Below are 17325 nucleotides of genomic sequence, written 5' to 3'. Positions count from 1 at the left end.
TAGTTACCAGCTCAAACACATGGAGGGAGTTTGAATGGAAGGTAACAATGAGATTCTTGGCTAAAATGGGGCCAGCATCAAATAAATGTTGGAGAAACCATACTCACATTTTTGGACATGTGAAAAACTAAGACTATTTTGGGAAGAGGTTTTAGAGGCTCCTGAAACTGTATTCCATCAAGATCTAGCTAAAGATCCTAGAGTGGTCATCCTGGGCCTAGTGCCAGAAGACATCGTTGGAAAAGCTAGTGTGCCACATCAGAGGACATACCTGGCCAATAACACCGCTGCCACAGTAGCTCCAAGGTCCTCTCAACACCCTGGTGGCCATGCCTTTGATGGACTTCCATTAAAACCTCTTTTTTTAAAACAGCGGGCAACAGCAGCTGATAAACTGCCTCAGCACCATCTGGGCGGAAGATCTGACAGTACAAGGTGCCATTTCTCTCAACCAGGCGATCCCGTTGGCAGAGCAAGGCCAAAGCAGGCTGAGAGAGCCGTTTGCGCTCGTCAAGGTTTGGACACCGATTTTGAGTCCAAAACACCAAGATTTCCTGGAGGACTGGGTCAGTCTGCTGAAGAGTGCAGATCTCAGAAGGGGCATGATGAGGAAGGGCTACAATGGCAGCCTGCGTTGCTTGTGACTTATGAACCTGCAGGACTTGCTGCAGGGGTTCAGGAAGGGACGTGCCAGGGAGCATGGCTTCTAGGTCCCGTGCACTGAGAGAGCGCTGACGAGACAAGGCATCAGCATTTTCATTAACCCTTCCTGACCTGTATCTAATTTCAAAATCAAATGCCGCAAGCTGCGCTGCCCAGCGTTGTTCTGTGGCACCAAGTTTGGCAGATGACAGGTGGCTTAGTGGATTATTGTCCGTATAGACAATGCACTTCTGTCCAAGCAGATACTCCCTAAACTTCTCAGTCATGGCCCACTTGAGAGCCAAAAACTCCAACTTCATGGAGCTATAGTTGGTCATAATACGCTCAGTGGGCCTCAGACCTCTGCCAGCATAAGCGATGGGCCTGACCGTACCACCCTGCTCCTGTGACAACACAGCTCCCAGACCACCATGACTGGCATCTACCTCCAAGATGAAAGGGAGGGAAAAGTCGGCATAAGCCAGCACAGGTGCAGCGGTGAGTCTGGTCTCAAGTGCCTAAAAGCTACAGTGACATTCCTCTGACCAGTTGTCAGCCACTGCACACTCTGACCTCCTTCTTGGCTGGGTGCCTCCCATCTTAGCCACCAACCTGTGTAGAGGGGCAGCCAACTTGGCAAAGCCCTCCACAAACTGGCAGTAATAACTGGCAAAGCCAAGGAACGACCGCAGTTCAGAGATGGTGCTTGGAGGCTGCCAGTTAGCCACCACCTCCACCTTGCTGGGATCAGTGGAGTCACCTTTGTCTGAAATCACATGCCCCAAGTATTGCACTTCCTGTTGGAAAAATGCACACTTGATGAGCTTTGCTTTAAGCCCTTGTTGCTGCAGCCGCCCTAGCACCACCTCCAGTCTCTCCAGATGTTGCACAACTGTGGAGGAGAAGACCACAATTTCATCAAGATAAAGCAGTAAAGATTGGCATTGTTGGTCGCTAAATATCCGTTGCATCAGACGTTGAAAGGTGCTGGGGGCATTGCAGAGCCCAAAGGGCATGCAAGTCCACTCAAACAGGCCAAATGGGGTGCAGAATGCTGTTTTGGGCCGGTCTGCCTCAGCAACCGGGACCTGATTGTACCCACTGGCAAGGTCCATGTTGGAAAACCAGCGTGCACCTGTCAGGGCATCAAGGGACTCCTCGATGCGAGGGAGAGGGAACGCATCCTTCCTGGTCTTATTGTTCAGTGGCCTATAGTCAACGCACATGCGAGGACTGCCATCTTTCTTTTTGACATGCACAATAGGTGACACATAAGGGCTGCTGCTCTCTCGAATCACCTGTGCCTCCAGCAATTTGTTAATATGCTCTTTCACCACGTCATAGTCAGATGGGGGAATGTGTCTGTATCGCTGCCGAACAGGAACATTATCCAAGAGAGGAATGTCATGTTCGATCAAATTTGTGCACCCAAGGTCCCAATCATGGGTAGCAAAGACAGACGTATACTTGCTAAGGAGAGGCCTCACCTTACTCTGCTCATCAGCAGGCAAGGGAGACAAATCCATGGACGCTATCTGCGCTGGAACGGAAACCGAAATGGACCCGGACTGGGAAGCCACTGTAGCCACGGCAAATGGCTTTTCAGTCAAACCAACAGGCAGGCTCACCACATGTACCTCGTCCAAACTGCCCACAACAGTCCGGGGATAGAGCAGTACATCAGTGGAACCTACATTCACGATGGGAATGTAGGCAGTGCCCCTTTCCACCTGAACCAAGGCAGGAGAGGCAAGCAGTCCAGCAGGAAGACCAGAGTCCAAAGGCTCAAACAATACAGTGGTGCCTGAGTAGTGCTCTGAGCACGTGGCTGCAACAACCTTCAACACACCACCAGGAATCCGCCAAGCCTTCCTCCCACGCACCTTGACCTAACTTGAGGCAGGCTGAGAGGCCTGCATGTTGGCCTGATGACACCTTTGCAGTGCCTGCACAACGGAGTCTGGGGCCTCTGATACAGAGGGCAAGTCAAACAGGGCCAATCTGTGTTGCCCAAACAGTTCTCGATAACATCTGTGGATGACATTCATCCCTACTACACCAGGGACCTGAGCAGACATCCCACCAGGTGGGTCCTTTACCACCAACATCCCACACCGCGGCACCAGCTTATCACAGAGCTCAATTTCAAGCTCTATACAGCCGATGTGAGGGATGGCTAACCCATTGGCCGTACGTAGCTGTAGCCAGTGGCAGGACCGAAGCTTCTCCTGGCCCCAAGGCTCAAGGTGCTGGTAGAAGAAGCTGTCAGTTATGGTAGACACCATGGATCCAGTGTCTACCAAGCAAGGGACAGTAATCCCACCCATGCTTACGCACAAATGGGGACAAGAGGACATGAGTTTGGACACCTCTTCTAAATCACCTACAACTCCTGAGCCAACGGCAGCACCCCCCGAACTGTGACTCTGCAATTCGGCGGACGCTAGTTTTCCGAAGGCCGCTGAGGGCGAGGAGCAGCACGAACCCCATCACACTCTCTAGCGAAATGACCAGGCTGCTGGCATCATCTACAGATGACGGGACCACGATGAGAGGAGCGAGTGCGCTGGTGAGAGCTCTGCAAGCGAGCAATGTTTTGAGTGAGTTGGTTGAGTTGCTCTTGCTGGAGTCTGAGCATCTCCCTCATCTCGCTCAGTTCAGACACATGGGGTGGCTGGGCTACCACCTGAAGACCACTCTTGACCCAACACTGAAACCTGAGGACTGAAGGGACAGAGTGACTTCTGCCCCTAACTCCTCCTGGCAAACCCTCACGCTCCCACCTGATTGCCTCACCCCGGACCTCAAGCAATGTAGCAATAGGCTGCCTACGCACAAACTGTTTCAATTCCCGATGGAGAGCGCCATCAATAACATGCTCAATGAATTGATCATGTAGTAAAACCTCTGCATTGGGCATGTCACTAGGTGCACGCTGTTTTTACGGACGCCGTGAGATTCATTATCACAACGGAGAACTCTTGCAGGGTCTCCCCCTCTTGCTGCCGACGAGAAAAGAAAGCCTCCTGCAAGGCTACGTAAGAGTCAGAGCAACCATAAAGCTCTTGCAACACTGCAATTATTTTGGCTGGGTCTCCACGTTCCGCACTCGGTTGAAATTTAATCTCCTCACTCCCCCTCAAGGTGATCAAATAAGAAAAATGCGTGTATGTGCATGTGTACATAAATGACGTGCCCTAACACAAGCCTGTATCTCTTCAATCCACTCAGCTAACCCTATACCGGTTCTTCCCCTAAACATCGGACACTTCCTGTCTCTGGGCAGGAACACGAGTCTGTCTGTTAAAGGGGCACTAGCAGTGGCGGGAGCAGTAGAGGGAACAGTGGAAAGAGAAGGCGTGACGCCAGAACCAGGCATGGCCGCAGCCTGTTCCTGGCGCAGCCTCTCATTATCTGCTCTCAACTGGGCAACTAAATCCTTCAACTCATGCAACTCTCCCTCCATAGCTACACCTAGACCAATAAAATTGAGAAAACCACGGAATAGGGCAGTGAACTGAAATGCTAACCAGAAAAAAACGAAACCACAGAGCAAACAAAAAAATAATTCAATTTGGATCCGCACCAAGACTCGAATAGTCCACAAGAAACCAACTGCTGCTTTGCTCCTACACAACATGTGAAACACACTGAAAACCTGTCTTTTTCCTTTGATATGTTTCTTTTTGTTTATCAAGGGCCACAATAAAAAAAATATTTAGAAAAGAAAAAAACAACAAAACAGAACACAAGTCTCTGCTCTCAAAATGCAAGTCCTGCCAACAACGCCTGATTGTGGCGTGGGGGATGCAATCACATTCACTCAAAGGTGAATGAATTGAAGGCAATTTTTGTATTTCAACCAGTAGAAAGCCTAACAACGCCACCAAGGGAATTTCGCACAGGGAGATATTTAGGTTACAGTACCATGAATAAAGCACTCAGGTCCGTTCTACGAATGGAGCATGAGACGTGGTTCAGGTATAAAATACAAATACATTTATTTTCAAAAAGTTATAAAATTCTTGCTATAAAACACCACGCATAAAGGGATATGAGGAAAGGGGCCCTAACACGGCTGGAGCTTACCAGTGGGAGGAAATGGAACCATGAGGGGGGATAGGAATCCCAGGAGAGGAGCACCCAATGATTCATGACACTCAGACACACACACGTAATGGTGAAGAATCAAAACCACCGTCATACAGCACACAGGAAGGGGACACCACCACCAGGGCACCAGGACCCCTACTGTGAGCTTCCAGTCCTGAAAGAAGAAGGGGAATTAGTGGGGTTGGATACAATAAATCAAAACACAATTGACCCAGAAACACAAATTAAACCAAAGAAAACAAAAAAAGAAAAGGCAGCGCTCATCTTTTACAAATCCATCAAGTTAAGCTGCCTTAAATAACAATTATTCAAAGAAACAATTTACCCAAAGCAAATGTACACAAAATTTGAATATACAGCACAACAATAATAGCAGCTGTAATGATTCACAGAACTGACATGACACCAGTAACTAATTTGAAACAGATGTAAGTCACCTGAATAGGAGGTTAAACCAAATTCAGAGCATAACAAAAGGGGGCAAACCCCACCACTATGACTCCGAAAAGAATAGGGGCCCAATAATGTCAGCACACACACGCCAATAGTCACTGCACAGGCCTACTCCTAATGTCTATCAGTCATCTGCAGGTTAGGGGGGTGAAGAAAGCCGGCAGACGTAGCGAGGCAGCGTGTCGTGAGCAGTGAATTACAGCAAAGCCAAGCAGCGCCAAGCAAAGAAATGCAGGGTAGAACAGAGCCAAGCCAGGCCAGCAAGGCAAGGCAAAGCAGCAGTGTTTCTTTATCACGTACCCGACGGTCAGTCTCTGCCATAAACATGAGAAATAAGCCGTGTTAATATAGAACACCTTTAATGTCAAAGATAAAGTAAAGAAATCAGGCTGTTATGAACGGTACATACCGATGGGCGCCAAAGATCACCGGCATGGGAGAGAGGAGAGGCTTCCTGCTCACCTAGCTGCGGTGGCAGAGCACGGCCAGCACGAGCATGCGCGTCGGAGCGGAGATTCCCCAAGAGCTGCTGTGTCCGACACACCGAAGCTGGAAACAACCCGAGCGATTGATAAATAACATGTAAAATCATTGAATAGGCACACAAACCGAGGCAGCTAATGCTACATTACCTGCACCAGTGCAGCGGTGGAGAAACCGGAAGTGAGGCAACCAGGAAGTGGGCGGACCCTCAGAGCCAAAGAGCAAGAGGGCGAGGGGTAGTGATGTGCGGATCGGTACCGAAGTATCGATCCCTCCGATACCAGAGACTTATGTTTTAGAATCGATTCTCATACAAAAACATCGATATTTTAATAAATGTGGACAAATGTGTAGTTTGCCATTAACAGGAATGCAGTGGAGAGTAAAAACACCATCGCAAACTTGTCGTAATGATTCCCAGTTAGTGGGAACTACTTCTTCCGCCTGTCGGTCACATGCGTAATACGGCTCTATAAGAGCGTCACTGGTCACAACGTGCTGCTGCTCGCTAAAACGCAGTCTTGTGGGGACATATTTCAGCTCCATAAACAGCAACGACGCGGCACATGATGTCTGTGAGAAGACAGTTAAGTATTAAGACAGTTAAACATCTGAGAATCAACCATAAACAGAATATGATGAGGCGATCCAGAGAGCAGGAGAGGAGAGAGACAGGTGCTGCTAGGGCGAGACAGACGTCACTCTCGGAGTCCCGGTGCTGCAGGCAGAAACTATCCAGGTACAGAAAGAGCAGAAAGAATAAGGAGCTGTTGGAGATGTGTAGTGATACACGTCTGTCGACTAGACTTAGGTTTCATTTTAATGATCAAACAACGGGAGTTCACTGCATTCTTAAAGCTACGGAATCCTATTCTATACAAATGTTCATTAATAAAAATATGGTTATTAAATTAGTAATGAAATAAATAAATGACACAATAAACAACTGCATGAGCTCAGCTTTGAGTAAAAAACTATGTCCCTGAGATCAGCTCACATCTATTCAGTAGGCCTAGATTTAGTCAGGTAAGGCTACCTGTAAAGTAAAACATTTAAAGTGGATTACATAGGCTAGGTGTTATTAAAATATACATTATACTTGTAATAAAACAGCCATTGAGGGCTAAAAAAGCTAAGATAAAACTGAAAAACATTTTATAAATAAGACAGATAATAACAGTGTTTCTATAAAATATTTTTCTTGTATTATTTTTAGTCTCATTTGTTTTGACTGATGGTTAATTGAATTTTTTGAAATGTAGTAGTGACGAACTTATGCAATTAATGTGACATTTATTTTATTGTCATTAAATTATGTATTTTAATAGCAATTTCAATGAGTAACATAGCTTTTTATATGAAATGGCAAGTGTATGAAAACTGTTCATTCTTTAGTTTTAGTGTAGGCTGTTTTGAGAGTCTACACACACAGCTGAACCTAGATAAGATTAAGAATTCACGGCAAGTATCGGTATCGGATCAGTATTGGCGATACCAGCCTGAATTTTACTTGGTATCGGATCGGAAAGGAAATCAGTGGTATCGCACATCACTAGCGAGGAGGCGAACAGGACCTGCCTATATAGACTGGCCTCCTGAGCTGATTGGCTAACAAGAGAGCGCTTGGTAGCACAGTCACCATGAGAGCAGGAATGATGCAGCTCATCCTGCTACACTAGGAAATATTCTTTTACAGATAATGACAACAGCAGCTTTCAAATGTTTTGCAATTAATTGTCTATAACCGATCCCCCCAACATATATTATGTGGATCTTGTTATGTTTTCAGGGAAACATTTGTTTACTTGTTAATCTCACCTATCTGTGTGTTTTTAATTTACAAATCTATTATTTAAATGATTTTTTTTTCAATCTATGTTCATCTGGTTGTCTTCCTGAATAACATCACTTTATTTAAGCAGTGTTGTAATTAAAATATGCTTGGGTGTGCTTTTGTTGTAATCTGACTAATATCTGTTAGGTACAAACCATACAGTTGTAAGAATGTTAGAAAATGGAAAAAGTTAGAAAATTGTGTCTGTAACTGTACCATTTGTTTACTTTGAAATAGAAAATAAATTCTAAAAAAAAAAAAAATCCATCTTAAGCAGGGGTGTCAAACTCAATCACAGCAGGGGCCGGATTGTGAATTTAGATCTAACCTGAGAGCCTAACAGGGTCAACATTAAACCATGAATTGTCATTTCCACCAGTAAAAACATGGGGAAAACTAACTGAGCACATCTTGATTAATTGTTCTCAGAATTCAAAGTCAAAATTACAAGTTTAACAGCTCAAAATCTGAGATGAAAGTCAAGCTTATTAGTTCAAAAGGTCAAAACACAAAATTACAGCTCAAAACTAGAAAAGCACTCAGAGAGCACAGACCTCCATCATTGGTCCTATCTCCCAGTAGTGAAGAATCCTTTAAAACATACCCAGATCTGTCCTCACGTGCCCCCCACCACGGCATTCACAGATAACTCCCTCCCCAGTGGGGTGGAAACACGGTGAGGTTAAACATTGGCTTTGTTACGGGTGGACTGTCATGGTGGAAGCATTGCCTGCTGGTGCCAACAGATGCATTCTGTTACGCTCTGACTCATCTCCTGGACCAGGCGTTCGTCTTTCAAACTCTATAAACTCCAAAACTTTGAATGGAAACATCAAAATATGCTGCTGGGATTGAAGCTACTCATGTCCGCCATCTCCTGGTGTAAAGTGGTAACAGCGCAGACCTCCGCCATTAGCCCTATCTCCCAATAGTACAGAATCCTTCAGAAGATTCCCGGATCCAGACGGTGATCCAGAACACTCCCAAAATCTAATCAGTTCTTCCTTATGCTATTTCTGACATTTCCTGAAAATTTCATGAAAATCCGTCCACAACTTTTTGAGTCATGTTGCTAACAAACGAACAAACCCACCCGATCACATAACCTCCTTGGCGGAGGTAATGATGATTTTAAATAAAATATATGAGGTAGAATCTCAAAGTTGGGAGTTTTAAGAATGGAAATATTACATAGAATTGAAAATCATGAGTTTAACAGGTAAAAATATGTGTACAAATTTTAAATTATGAGTCTAACAGGTCAGGATGTGGGATTAAAAGTCAAAGGTACGAGTTGAAAAGGTCCAAATATGACTTTAAATTAACAACTGTGAATGTTAATTTAAAATAAAAGTCAGAATTATGAATTAAAAGGTCAAAGTATGAAATAAAAAGCCAAACAATAAATTTGATTGTGAGATGCAAAATTTAAAATATGAAATGAAAACAAATTAATTTTTGACTTTTTATCTAAATGTTTTTACTCTTTACCTTTCCCCCTTTAAAGGTTAAGTTTATGTTTTTATACTGTAGTAAATCTGCAGACCTCATACCAGCGGGCCAATTACAAGAGACACATGATATGATCGGGTACAAGAGTACCACAGGCCCTATTTGGGCCCCCGGGCCTTGAGTTTGGCACCCCTGATCTACAGCAACTTTGGGTACTGATGAAGCTTTTCCACTATGACTTTTGGCCGCGCCAATCCAAACTAAGCTGCTCTGTATGGTCCTGCTCAGTCACTCTCACTGCCAGTAGGCCAAATTATGATAAATTGTGAGATGCTCTCAGTTTTATATAAAGAGAATATGAATGAATAGAAATTAAACAGTCGTCCTGCTTGAACTTACGCCAAGCCTCATTTGATGTTGATGATTCAAACCAGGGAGGCTCCAACTTGATCTGGAGCAGTAAAATAATCATTTTGACTCCACAGAATTATTTGGACAACAATAATTTCCAACCAGCCTCAAATTGGGCTGTGGCTGGGCAAAACTTGCCTAAAGTCATCTAGAGAGCATCAGGACCCACGACGGCCTCCTGAACATCCCAGGATCCAAATTTTTTTAACTCTTTATTTCTATCTAAATGTTTTTGATGAGAAATCTGTCAGTTTGGAGTCAAGATGGAACTAAGGATGATAAAACAGAGAAACTGAGACACTGGCCCATTTTTGGGTCCTGACCTGCCAGTCAAGAACCAAGGATCTAGGCCAGCCTTACTAGTTACAACAAAAATATAGTCTGATTACTCTCACTCATTACACCCAACCACCCGCGGCACTACTATTGGGCCCGGGTGGGCCTGAGCCCATCCATTTTAGGCTGGGGTCCACCCATTTTGACCCAGGCCCATAGTAATTTCGGACACAGCATTAGTTTTCATTCTGGCTGTTCATCCAATAAGCAGCCTGAGGAAAGCTTTGAGTGAAAGCTTCTCAGCCAATCAGAGGATTGTACCCCATGTGTGGACTCTTAAGCCTGCCCACAGGCTTCATCGTCACCAGCAAGTGATCCAATGAAATGAATGATAATGATGCGCAAGCTCTTCAAGCAGCAAGCTCAACGAGACTGACGCAGATGGTAACTTTAGCTATTAGCTAATATTAAACGTCAACATGGCAAAGCAAAGCATCTCGTTTTATTTACATTCACTGACAAATGCTCCGAGGAGCAGGAGGAGGAAACTCCTGCTATTTTAAGTAAAGATACGAGTGACGAGTTACCGTCCAGCTCAGCCGCCCTCTCCCCATCATGTCCTCGTAGCCACCCCCTCACACCAGCAATGCAAGTAACAGGCTAACGTTATCGTTAGTTTCTTGCTGTCTGTATGCTGAGTTTCCGTTAGCCGGCATTTGCCGGTCATTGGCCGGTAAAAAGGGCGGAAGTACGGTGGATAAAAATATAACAGGTCAAAATGTCCAGCAGAAAACATGCAAATGACCAGTTAAGTAAATACTGAATACTTGCATATTATAGTTTGTGTAACCTAGAAGATATGTTACGAGAATGCATTAATATAAACTAAAAGTTGCCTAATCTTACTACATCTACTGTCCTGCGGTGCTGGGGTTGTATATCTCCTCAGACGGCAAGCACATGGCTAATTATGTATGCACGATAACGTCAAAGCGAATCTATCTCTCTACTGCGCCTGCTCATTACTGCTGGAGACTATGCAGGGAGAGTTTGACCAGAGCTTTTGGATAAAGCAGAATTTTAAACTAAGTGAGGTTTTCCTGGTTAACCAAAGGCTTAATATCATCAGCGGTATGGAGGGATTTTGAGTTTGTCATCACTGTGAGTAATGAAGAGGCTGAAACAAAGGGAACTGTATAGCTGAGCATCGTAAACCGATGCAGCAGCAGAGACAGAGAGAGGCCTACGCTGGCTAATTAGCAGAAGTAGTCTTGGATAAGTCGTCAATGAGAGGAGGACTGGACCGGACTATCTGCTGTGGAGCTTTTATCTTTTCGGGACTAGTCCAAATAAACCAGGATGGTTGGATTTACTGCTTTATTGGAGGTTACAGTGATATCATCATGGGGACTGATATTAGCAGCTGACAGTAAGACTCATTTTTCATTTGAAATGTAGAGTTCTAACGCAGTGTCCAGTTAACAGAGCACTTTTGTTCTGTGTTTGGATGCTTCGTTGTTGTCGGTGGAGGATGGTGTTTGGCTGTTTTAAGCTGCTTAGTTATGATAGCGGCCAGCTTAGATGTGCTAACAGGCTAACGGTGCTAATATGAAGCTAACTGTTGTTGTTTATCAGTTCAACGTGGGCGTATATTGTGTGACTGACTGCGTGTGTCAGGAAAAGCGCGCAGCTTTCATTTTGATACTTTAAACCACTTACACAAAGAAAAAATAGAGAAAGTCTCTGTGCAGCCATTTCCAGTGTCTCATCATGTGTACGTGTCTACCAGTCTGTAATAACAGGGTAATGATTACTCAGGTTTACTGTTGGCTTGGTTTCTGCTGTCTGGGTTTTGGGTCAGGTCTGGAAATAAAAATGTGTCCTCAGTCCCGTTTAGCGCAGACTTGCATCGCTGTATCACAGAATATCAGATTTATGCGTTTTGCTGCTGTTAATGCTGCAAAATAATGTTAAAGCAAATGTCCGGTAATCGTTCTAAATGGCCGGAATTCTTGAGGACTGCCAGTCATTTTGACCGGGGACAAAAAAAGTCTAGCGGAAACGCTGCTGTATGCACAATTTCTGGAGTAAAAATAATATTGGCATTAGGCAGAGGTAACTTATGATAGCGTTATGGTGTATGTCTTTGTCAGCATTGAGCTGAGGACAGCGACACAAGCGCCAGACAGGTAGGCTACTGAGTGGCTGTCCTCAGTACCGCAGAAAAAGCACTGAAACAGAGATGAAGGGGAACCCTTTTTTTTTGGCTTATTTTAACTGGCCCATCCAGTTTTCTGGAGGCCCATCCACAATCGAAATCCTGGCGCCGCTAGTGCCCCCAACACTGTTAAAGGGTGTAGCATCCTCTGCAATCAGTATGACTGTGACACACCTACATAAGTCACATAAAAAGCTGCATAAATACAGCCTGTTTATATTATGGGTAACTTGGTATCCTCTCTTTTATCACAGGACTGTGCTTCCTCCCTGTTTGCTCTCCTGTTGACTACATCCTGGTTGAACAGGAAAAGACCTGGGCTGAAGCTCTGAGCTACTGCAGAGACATGCACACAGACCTAGCCTCTGTTCACAGCCAGGAGGAGGCAGATCAGCTGATCGCTGCTGCAGAAAAACAACGCAACAGCCCTGTGTGGATAGGACTGTCTGAGGATGTGAACAGCTGGAGGTGGTCGTATTCTGGTGATGGAGAGGCTGACTTCAGGAACTGGAAGCCAGGGGAGCCTAGTTACTCTGGTGGGGGTCAAGCCTGTGCATACATAGATGATGAAGGCAAATGGGCCCCTGATGACTGCGGAAAATCAGGCAGTTTTATCTGCTTTAATGGTGAGGGTAAAACATGATAGGTTAAATTATAGTTGATTTTGTCTTTGCACTGATACATTCATTATTATGCATGTCCTTAGAAGCTACAGTATGGTACAAGTCACTGCAGTCTCACAATACGTCAGGTTGTACTGACCTCTGATCAGTTTAGCTTTGATTAAGAAGGGATATTTGTGCATAATTTGGAAAAAAAATATGTTGTGCATTCTTGAGATATTGCCAGGTTGTGCAACTATTGTGAAAACAGGAGTTTAAGCGTTCCAAAGATAAAAACAACAAATAACAACTCTGATTCACAATTTAGGACACAATCAGACAAAATAAATTAAAAACCAGGGGAAGGAGGTTTCTAGTTTGGGGACCTCTGACTTTCATCTTTGCTTTTTGCAGATGATGTGGTTCTTTTGTTGTGTTCTTCTGCCAGAGACCTCCAACAGGCACTCTAGCGGTTTTTCACTGAGTGCAAAGCGGTCAGGATGTGAGTCAGCACCTCGAAGCCCAAGGCCATGGTTCTCTACTGGCAAACAGTAGATTGCTCCCTCCAGGAGGGGATGAGTTCTCACCTCAAGTGAAGGAGTTCAAGTACCTTGGGCTCTTGTTCATGAGTGAGGGTAGAGTGGACCTTGACAGGTGGATTGGTGCAGCATCAGCAGTACTGCAGATGTACCTGACAGTTGTGGTGAAGAGTGAGCTGAGCCACAAGGCAAAACTCTTAATTTACTGGTCAGTATTTGTTCCAACCCTCACCTATGGACCTCTGGGTAGTAACCGAAGAATGCAATCACAAGTTCAAGTCAAAGTGAGATTCCTCAGGAGGGTATCTGGGCTCAGCCTCAAGCCCAAAACACAACGGTGCCAGACACACACACCGACAGCAGTGTGTCGAAGGTAAACTCCTCACCAGTTACTGCATGGCCAGGTGCTTGATACCTGAGCCCAAAGCCTGCATAAATATTGCCCCGCCTCATCTAGTAAGTGAAAAAACAATAGGCGCAGTATTCCACCAGCATCAAGGCCTCCTGTCTATTCTACACCTCCATCAAAAGATGGCGCTAAAAATCTTTTTCTGTGCCCTCAAACTGCCTCAAACAGAGCTGCTTCTATGGCAGCCAAGATGGACAAAACAACTGTTCTCTTGGGGAAACTCTGCCAGGTTAGCTGTGGCCAGCGGAGTCAGGAATAGTGGCCTAAAGCACTGGTTCTCAACTGGTTGAGACTCAGGACTCACTGTCTACTCCTGAATGAGGAATTGGGACCCAAATATTAGATTTTTTTCAACCTCTCAAATTTTCAACATGCTGGAAGTAGAGCTGCTGCTCCTTCGCGAACAACTGGGGGAGAGTCAGAGTATATAGCAAAGGATGACCATTGCTATGCAAATGAGCTGTGTGGTCACCTGACAGCCATTAACAGAGTCGTTTCATCTGGGAGTGTGGCTAAGTGGGCCATTCCCCCGGTTGTTAAGTTTGCATGTTCTTTGGTCCTTTGTTCTCTGGTGGGGGTGTTGTTTGGATCGTGTGTGGAATGATTCCAGCATTACATTGTATGTAGGTGATAGGAAATGTCTTAGGCCCCCTCTTCTGTTCAGGGATTGTTTCTCCATCTTGACAAAAATGGCTCTGACTCTTCCTCAGTCACTCTCAGAACTGAAGAAGCCTTTTGGAGAAGAGGCCAAACGTCTTCAAGAATTTGCTACCAGTCCAGTTGCCCCTTTGGTCAGCGTTGGAAATGTCTGAGTTGACTTGCTTAGCCTGCAGCCCCTAATAAGCAGAAGAAAAATAGAAATTCAAAACAACATTAAAATATTCAAACAAGCAATTAGGATTAAAATCAGTCGAGATAAAGTTGATGATATCCATTCTAAAATAACACATATTCCATCAAAGTTGAAGGGCATCATCTTGTGCGAGTTTTGTTGAGAACTGCTAAAAGTGCAGTGGTTTAGAGCTTTTTTGTTTTTAAAGGACAGGTTACCAAACCATGAAAGGAGGGGAAAAGACAGAACAGACTCAATGAAAGCTTGATACAATCAAATCATCAGTCTCATTGATGTGAAAGTGAGTGGGTTTCCTCAAGTCAAGTCAATTCAAATTTATTTATAAAGCACCTTCAAGAAGACAGCAGTCCATCAAAGTGCTGTACATAGAATACATAAAAAGAAGTAGATAAATAGATAACAATAAAAACATTAAGAATTAAAAAAACAAAACAAAACAGTACAATGAAACAGACAAATGACGTTGATATCTGTTGGGTGTTGATTCTTTCTGGGATTGTTCACTGAGTTTTCAAACTGTTATTTTTCATGTTAATGTCTGATGTTTAATTGTGCTGCAACTCTTAGAAAAAGGAAAATCGGCCTTCACCAAGTTCCTCCTTGGGAAAAGACCGATAACCTGGACGGCCGCTCAGAGCTACTGCAGGGAGAAATACACTGACCTGCTCATTGTGAGGAGCCAAGCTGAAAATGACCAGATCGTTGCAATGGGTTTGACCAAGAATTACCCCTGGATCGGCCTCCGCAGGGGTTCATGGAAGTGGTCTGATGGGAGCACATATTCAGTCACCATGTGGAGAAATGGTGAACCGAGTGGCGGCCTTAAAGCATGCTCAGTTTTATATCAAAGCCAATGGGAAGCTGGAGACTGTGATACGCAGAAATACTTTCTTTGTTATGGATCAAGTGAGTTAAAATAAAAAATGTTGGATTTATAAGTTTTGGAACTTCACAAAGCACACAGGATGAATGTGATGCATTTAAATGCATGCTTGCTTCTTTTGCAGCAGGAGTGACACAGCAGCCACAGACAACCCTGCAGCTACAGACAACCCCACGGATAGAGACCACCCTGAAGCCACAGACAACCACACAGAGTCAGCCACAGACGACCCTGCAGCCTCAAACACAGAAGGTGCTGCAGCGACAGTACCAGCAAGTACTGAGGGTAAAGTTGACTAAAAAGGACTCCTCAGTGAGCCTGGAGGACCTAGCAGATGGGATCTTGCAGCAGGTACTACTAATTTTTTTTGTTTTTGGGGGGGGGGCATCACTGAGGCCTGGGCACTGAAAGTGGTGTTAGAACCCCACCATAGTGCAGACGCTTATGATTAGATACTCCTCTCCAAGCAGTCTTCATAGAAACTTTCATGTTTTAAACTGGATTTAGTCTTTCTTACTGGGCCACTCCCAGAGTGTGAGGATAAATGACAAAACCTCATCACTGAAAGCCTGTGTTGCTGGGATGATGCAGGGTTCCATCTTAGGACCACTGTTGTTTTGAATTTGATGGCAGCAACACATCTCAAAAAAGCAGGGACAGGGCCATGTTCACCATTATGTTAACCTTGTAAAGCAGATGGATTCCCCTGTTTCCGTGTTTCTCACTGGCAAATCCATCTTTCAGGGCTCCCGTCTGAGCCGTCTGGGCCTGGTTAGAAAGTGAGAGGACCAACCAGTGATGAGAGGCAGTACTTTCTCACGCAGCAGAGTTATGATGTATCCAAGCAGGGAGAAGAGGCCGGTGCAATTATGGTGGAAGACATTTCTTTGTTAAAAGAACAAAGAACAGCAGTGAGGTGTTTTCTTTTCAACAACAACAAAAGTCTTGTACTGACATGTCTGTAGTCACCATGGTTCACCTTATGCAGTTCTCTGTGGAGCTTGGAGGAGTAAGCTCCATAGAGAACTGCATAATGCAAACTATGGAAACTGTAGACATGTCAGTACAAGACTCGTTTTTGAAAAGAAAACAACTCACTGCTGTTCTTTGTTCTTTTAACGAAGTTTTAACCAAGTTCTGATACAACTTATGCCTTAGCAGCATCCATGCTAATGTCTTCCACCATAATTGCACCGGCCTCTTCTTGCTGCTTGGATACATCATGACTCTGCTGAGCCAGAAAGTACTGCCCCTAGACACTGATTGGTCCTGTCACTTTCTAACCGGGCCCAAATGGTTCAGATGGGAGCTTTGCAAGGTGGTTTCACCAGTGAGAAACACAGAAACAGGTGTATCCATCTACTTTGCAAGGTTAGCGCCAAATGTTTTCTATTGGTGAAAGGTCTGGACTGTAGGCAGACCAGTTCAGGACTTGGACTCTACTACTTTGAAGCCATGATGTTGTGTTGGATGTGGTATGCAGTTTAGCATGTTCTTGCTTTTGAGCTGTGTGCTGATAACAAGACGGATGGTCCCTCTCCTCTTTAAGCCGGGTATACACTGTGCGATTTCAAGCCGACCATCCGACAGTCGTGGCAGAATGTCATCTCACACTGTGCGACTGACATCGGGACGGACTGTGACAGAACCCCACAGAGTTTCATTTTTTTAAAGGCTCACACATTCAGGATGAAGCGTCTCCTGTAATATCATCTCTCTCTCCCCCCATATATCTATATCTATATCTATATCTATATCTCACTCTCTCTCTCTCTCCCTGTGTGTGTGAGACAGGAAGCACCTCCAAGTCTGCAGCTGCAGACTCCAAAGGGAGTCATGCGACTCCAAATTCATGGCTGAATTGCAGGAACATCGCACAGTGTACACCTGGCTTTGGTCCACTGCGTGCATGGTTTCTAAAAAGAAAAAATCCAATTTTGATTCACCTGATCACAGAACAGTTTTCCATTTTGCCTCAGTCCATTTCAAAGGAACTTTGGCCCAGAGAAGATGGTGGCATTTCTGGATAGTGTTCACACAAGGCTTCTTTTTTACATGATCCAGCTCTAGCTTGCACTTGTGGATGGCACGGCCAACTGTGTTGACAGAAAACAATTTCTGGAAGTGTTCCTGAGTCCATGCAGTGATTTCCAGTTC

The 17325-nt window shown here is 44.7% G+C and overlaps 1 protein-coding gene across 1 annotated transcript; it reads right to left on the bottom strand.

The window, feature by feature from the left end:
- Positions 1-245: 245 nt before the first annotated feature.
- On the bottom strand, positions 246-2969 carry LOC121519864 (retrovirus-related Pol polyprotein from transposon opus). The gene is given in 2 exon segments (XM_041802953.1): positions 246-2470; positions 2537-2969. Coding segments are annotated over 2 exon segments (2658 nt in total).
- Between the last annotated feature and the right edge of the window lie 14356 nt (positions 2970-17325).

Source organism: Cheilinus undulatus, linkage group 13, assembly GCF_018320785.1.
Source record: "Cheilinus undulatus linkage group 13, ASM1832078v1, whole genome shotgun sequence".
In the NCBI taxonomy this organism is placed as follows: Eukaryota; Metazoa; Chordata; class Actinopteri; order Labriformes; family Labridae; genus Cheilinus; species Cheilinus undulatus.
Note: the sequence above shows the minus strand (reverse complement) of the source record. Positions and strands in the feature narration are given on the sequence as shown.